The sequence below is a fragment of the Wasmannia auropunctata genome, unplaced genomic scaffold (assembly GCF_000956235.1).
Source record: "Wasmannia auropunctata unplaced genomic scaffold, wasmannia.A_1.0 LD335244.1, whole genome shotgun sequence".
NCBI classification, from domain to species: domain Eukaryota; kingdom Metazoa; phylum Arthropoda; class Insecta; order Hymenoptera; family Formicidae; genus Wasmannia; species Wasmannia auropunctata.
Window position 1 is genome coordinate 166,215 of NW_012027646.1, and position 6,587 is coordinate 172,801.

The window sequence follows — 6,587 nt, forward strand, 5'->3', positions numbered from 1 at the left end:
AACAGTCAACGCATTAATTGAAAATAATCATGTGCATTCAATAATAGTACTAATGAAAATAAATAACATTTGATTAAAACAAGCACATGGCGTACTTGTTTCATTAATATATGCTGTCACTGAATTAAGTAACAAGATTATTTTCAATGAGCTGCTGTCGGCTAATGCGGTTAATAAATCATCATTCTTTTCCCAGCAGTAGGCTCATGATCGTGTGACTCTTTTAGAATTTGGATTCAAAATAATTTGCAAATAAACTTGCAATCACACATCGCCTAGGGGGAAGCGAGGGGCACGTCCGCCCGAGGAAAGTAGGATACAGTATATTTGACCATGGCTATTTGTTAACCGAGAATTAATCGAAGCACGATTTATCCTGTTATCTATATTGCGTTCGCGAGGTTTAACACGCCAAAGCAGATTCCGCCTATCTATCTATCTCAGACATCTCGGGACGTTGAATCCCGCCGAGGGAAAATCGACTACAAATTCGCCGATATGTCGCCGATAATTGATGCGATGTTGCTCTATACATCTCGGTTCCATAACAGAAAGGACGGCGGCGTAATCCGAAAGTAGGTTCTCGCCTAATCTGCCTTAATCTATCGACAATGAGGCGCGGAGATTGACGCGCCGGGGAGCGATAACGATGCTGATGCTGCGCTTTTCCTATGCGCGAACGCTGTTTATCTTGGCGGTTGTACACGGCGATTTACTGTACGCAGCGAGAAATGACAAGCTGAGTAGTCGTGACTGCTAATTAATCAAAGCCGACTGGGAATTTCAGACAGTCATTTTTCACGAGATTACCCCGCGAACGTTAGATATTGTTTCCTTCCTTTTTTCCCCCCATTCGTCAATTTGTTTAACGGATCGCATTATAATCGCGATTCCAGAACTGACTTTAACAAGCTGTGTTAGCGATGCGATAACGCGAAAGATAGAAGAAACATAAAACCGCCGGATCAATTCGGAATTTTAAGAAGCCACTCAAATGCTCGATTTCGCTTCTCGATTTCTCTCTTTGTTAATTCACTCATTCGTCAAGTCCAATATTTTAGTGTCTCGCGCGTGACAGTTGATGTATGTAGGTACAAGCAAATTCGATATACGTGCCAAATACTTTATTTACTTTCTAAATTTATGTCTTAATATTTTATCTGGTTTTATTACTATTTTATTATTTAATTTTTTTTTATTTTTGGATACTCGACGAACATCGGAATCTCCGTCGCTCGGATCTCCTTGGCGTTCACATAGCATCGACAAATCGCTCATATGGAATTTTAAGACTGATCTCAAGCATTGTCTTCACGATGCTAGAAATTGGTCCAAGTTTTCGGACCGACAATTGTATGGTTAATAAAACAGCTGTTTTTCCGTAAAAGCTGCAAGTTGATTGGCTACACAGTTCTATCCGAGTCCGAGAATTCGGACCGATTTCTAGCATCGTGGACACAAGACGTTTTAGTCGACGTCGTGCTAGCGACGCGATATCGCAGGGAAAAAATCGCAAAATGGAACCGACGGCCGGATCGGTAGGTCGGGCAAGATCGACGACCTCCCGGAGGGCAAAATATTCTGCCGCGCCGCCGCTCCCGATACGCCCCTGCGCCTCGGGCTGTGATTAGCACCCAAGCGTCAGTGCATTTCGAGAACGAGCGTGCATAACGCGTGCACGATGCACACCACATAGTGGCATCCTCTCTCGCGTGGAGAGCCCCTGGCCTCGCCGCGTGCTTACGACAGGATTGCAATGAGACTAAGGTGCTTGTGCACCGCGCGTCCGATTAAAAGAAATCCCCGCGCCGCAACTTCCGTTTCAAATCGGGACGCCCGAGCGCGACCGTAACACCGTAGTCGCCGGACACTTGAGAACTTAGGCTGTCATTTGAGATTCTCAAATGCACAAGTGATAACATTGTAGACGTGAACGCAGAATTGGATACGCTTTGTAAAATCATCGTCTCGTTGCACTCGAGTAAAAACGATATCGCTGGATCGTTTGCGTTCGTTTTTGTCGTAAAAGAATTTGGGAGTATAAGCTGCATATGTGCCGGAGCGGACTGTCAGTCTAAATCAATATCTTTAAAAAAAAAAAAAAAAAACCGAAATCCGGACTAATCGAACGATTGAATTGATCGACGACGGTCGCTTGCCGATGTCTTTTAATTGAATTCGCTGTGCCGAGAGCAGAGTTGCTCTCTTCCTATCAATTATATAGTAGGTCGACGGGCACATCTAGCATTCATTACGGGATCGGTTTGCGCAACGCTCGATTTATGGAGCGGGTACCGCAGATCGAGTCCTTCCTCGATCAGGACGGAATTATCGCGACGGACCATCTCGCCAATTGCACGCGCGTCTCTGTGTGTGTGTGTCGCCGGATAGGAACATAACGATGCAAAACTCACCGCAAAATCCGGACGTCGATGCATCGACAAATGTACCACGGCGAGGATTCCTGCAAAGAGATGAGGAGATCATTAAAAGGATGAAAAAATTATTTAGAAGATTTTTAAAATAATTAATATATATGTATACAAATGATATAAATTCTCCTAAAATCTGTGAATTGTGTTACTCGATTTGACTCACCAGAAACTTTTAGGAAATTATGAATCTTCAAGAAATAATATGTTCCTAAAGAAGTTGTTAAATTAAATTATGTTACTGAGGTTTAACCAAACTTTTATTCGAGATAAGAAATTTCTAAGATATGTTATTATCCTCAAGTTCATTCATATAATTAAAGAAAATTTCTATTTTAAAGATAATAAATTTCTATAAAATCTCCAAATTTATTGTATAATTGATAAAACTGTAAACATTTCGTAAAAATTGAAACATTTCAATTGAAAAACTGATTGTAGGACAAATTACTTTTGTAAGAAAAATAAATTACATCAGCTTAACGTGACACTTAATCGTAGGAAATTTCCTTTACCTTGATTCATAACAATTTCATTTATGTCAGCAGGTATATTCTGACAATCGGGATGTAGTAATTATTAAGTTGATTTATTCAGATTGAAATCAGAGAGAGAGATATATATATATATATATATAGATCGCTTGAAATGGAGAACAGAGGTGCTTATGGAGAGGGAAAGGGGGAGGGAGGAAAATAAAGTAAGAAGCGAGGATCTTTGGGGTAACCGCAGCCGTGCGCGCGCGCGGAGTCTGCGAATCCGCGCTATCTAAACTCCGAAAGAGTTCCTCCACGATGCGCGGCGCGCCGCGCGTTAACGGGATCGGGAGTTACGTCGAACCGGTTGTGCGCACCCGATGTCCTTAGGCGACCGCGGGTGGTGGTAGCCTCGTATGTAGGTCTTCTCCTGCGATTGGCCGAGCCGCGGCGCGCCGCGTCGGCCTGGCGGATAAGGCCCACCGCGCCGCGCCGCGCCGCGCCGCTCCGTGTCTGCCCGGGCCCCGGACTCACCGAGCCGGACTCACCTGTTGCACCTGGCTCGTGATCGCGTACCGGAACCGACCCGATAAATTCGGCTACGGTGGCTACCCCCGTTTGGGGCCGGTTCTCAGAAACCACGGCCCCCTGTCGGATTTCGGACCTTGGGGGAACTTAATGAACTCTCCGGATTTTGGAAAAAAATCCGTTCAACTTTCACGTCTCTGTTCCAAGCGAGTTAACGGAAATTTCGAACCCTTGACTGATCTGCGAAAAATATGTAGCTCTGGATTTCGAAAACTTTTAAATCCTTGGAGAACTGAGGCCTTTTTAAAGCCTTTCGAGCTCTGATTCATCGTTAAGTCTTGAAAGAATTTTAGAAAATTTATAATTCTCTGCAAGTCTATAATTCAAGAAAGATTTTTGCTGGAAGATCTTTTTGCGCATCTCTGAGATCTCGAAAATTCAGTATTCTTATGTAAAAAAGAAAAGCGACTTTAGCCAAAGATTCTAATTTACTGTTACTTGAAATCACCAAAATTTTTTAGAGGATTAAAAGATTTAAATGAATCCTTTCTCGGAACTCTGAGGCCTAGGATGATTAGTAGAATAACCAGCGGTGACTCTCCAATGGCATTGCGCCCCTGTTTTATGCGCATAATTAGTAGGCAGGATGCAACCACATACTCGTAAATTTTTTGACGAGCTCTACGGGGTACGTAGAGGATATAATAACAATATCGCAGAGATATTAGCGCGACCAAGTGAATTAATGATCATAAAGGGATCCTGAATGAGCCGTTACCGTTATTATGAATATCCGCATCCTGTTCCTCCGAGTCTTCTTTGTCATGCCGTAAACAAAATCACCATAAAGAACATATCGTTAAACCAAATGGCAATAATATATCATTAAAAAAAATTGAAGAAAAAAACAAGAGACAATATTTTACTAATATTGCATTCATTAGTTACGTTTTTATAATTTATAAAAAACGCATCAATTAATTAATAATTATAATATTTACCACAATTTATTGAAAATATTATAATTGTACCAATTACAATATTCAACTAGTTTTTAATTTTGCTACACATAATTAAGTTCCGCTTCTAAATCTAGGGCGAAATGAAAATTTTGCCGCAGAGTTAATTACAGCGCATTTTAACTTTGTTTTGATTGAAACTTGAAATTGCATTACAAGTGTAACAGTTACAAGGTAGAATCTATAAATGGTTAATAAGATTCCGCGAGTCTCGGCTTATAAAATAAACTGAGGGATTGCGTCGGTCAGTTATGTCGATGCAATGTTATCATTTATCGGAACGGTTTCCATCCTATCGCGTTGTTCGTTTTTTCGCATGACTTCGCGCTGATTGCGGTTATACACCGGGTGTACACGTGCTACGCGGGACGAGGGTGGGCCGCTCATGGAAAGTGGGAGAAAGAGGGAGCGAGAAAGAGGCTTAATTGCGGCATCTCGGCGCACGTGCAGACGTCGATAAGCGGCGCATCCTTCTCTGACATCATCGATCAGAACTCGTCGAGACTTTTTCCTTTTCGCCCGCGCGCGGCGGCGGTTCTTCCGCGCACGTTCCTACGCTCCATCATCCGCGCGGCCTGCATCGCGGCGGCGGCGGCGGTATTTTTCCAAGGCCGCCGCCGCCGCCACGTTATTAGTCGGGGCTTTCTTTCTCCTGCCATTTTTCCGCGATCAGCCGGCCGGCGCGAATCAATCTCCCGGCGATCAAACTTATCTCGCTACAATGAGATCCACATTTCCAATCCATGGATCCGGATCTGTCGGAATGTAGGTTTCGACGGTAAAAAGGATACTTATCCGATTAACCCTCGGAATCGGACTCGCGGCCTGCGAAGTAGGTAAACCCTGTATTCCTCGACGGATTTTTAAGCAAAATTCCTCCTCTTTGTCTTGCAACAAACGCAATAATTTAATTTCTTTAATATATAATAAACATTTATAAACAATCATACTCGCATCATTTTCGTGTGTGTCGACGATGACTTTTATAATAATCTGCGATTTCGCGGCCGACTCTACGGTTTCGCGTCGAAATCTTATCATGTTATTAGAATCTCGACGGGACGAAAGAAAGCACCGCGAATCACGCGAGTGCGAATGAATTCCGCGACGAAGCCGGGTATAAATTGTTGCCGGTCGATCGATTACTTATGCGCATTGCGGTTTATAATATTCTTTTTGCATCTCCACGAGCGCGAAACAAACAAACCTGTCTCGCAGGTGTACCCGATTCTCGCTAGAGAGAATATAAGATATATCAATACAAATTTATCAATAATTGTCGGTTTTAATAGATAATACCTTCTTTTGAATTACTAAACGTGTTAATAAATCATCTCGATAGATCATATCAGAAAGAAAAGATAAAAGCTGAAAGGAATTGAGATAAAAATTTGAATAAAAATTGAAATTTGATGATTTTAAACATATATGTATAAAAATTGTTCTAAAAAATTAATTGTATTAATTTGAACATAATTTCGGACTGAAATTCTAATTTTGGAAGGTTTATTTATAAATTAAACCTTCTAAAAATCATGAAAATTTTGTTGTACTACTTTTTATTTTTGTTGTCTAGTTCTTATTTTATTTTAATCCAAACTTATTTTAATTTTTTAATTTAAAATTATATATATCATTTACGAGATCAAAAAAATAAAAAGAAAGTTTAGAGAAAAAGTATAAGAAATTAAAAATTAATATAAATAACTTCAACAAAATGTACGCTGGCTAGTATGTTATTAGTGGTACCATTACTACTACTACCAGTACTACTTTTGCTACGCTCTGTATTAATCAATTATCTTTCTCGGACAAGCATTCGCAATGATTGATAATCCTAGTTCTTCCTTCTTCTCGATGAACTCGATGAACATGTCTTAACCCCTCGTTCAAGTCTCCGGCGGCAGTAGGTCAAAGCGCCTAGGCTTAGGCCGAAAAGCCACGTCCTTGAAGTTGCATCGGTTCCCCCGCGTTGCGCGCGCGCGAGACTCGGCGCGGGGCCCCGATGGAGAGTCCCGGACTCGTGTTAGTGACACGTGCAGCGCGCGGAGAACCGCCGGTTGGAGAACCTTTGTGCGCGTCGACGAGAGAGAGAGAGAGAGAGAGAGAGAGAGAGAGAGAGAGAGAGAGAG

At 41.9% G+C, this 6,587-nt stretch overlaps 1 protein-coding gene across 1 annotated transcript in view; it reads right to left on the minus strand.

Annotated features, from left to right (window-relative positions):
* Nucleotides 1–2,401: 2,401 nt before the first annotated feature.
* LOC105457375 overlaps nt 2,402–6,587 on the minus strand; it is a 51,100-nt gene continuing 46,914 nt past the window's right edge. Inside the window, exon 4 of the mRNA XM_011702002.1 lies at nt 2,402–2,464. Coding sequence (XP_011700304.1) covers nt 2,411–2,464 — 54 coding nt within the window. The 3' untranslated portion in view covers nt 2,402–2,410. The remainder of the gene's footprint in view (nt 2,465–6,587) is intronic.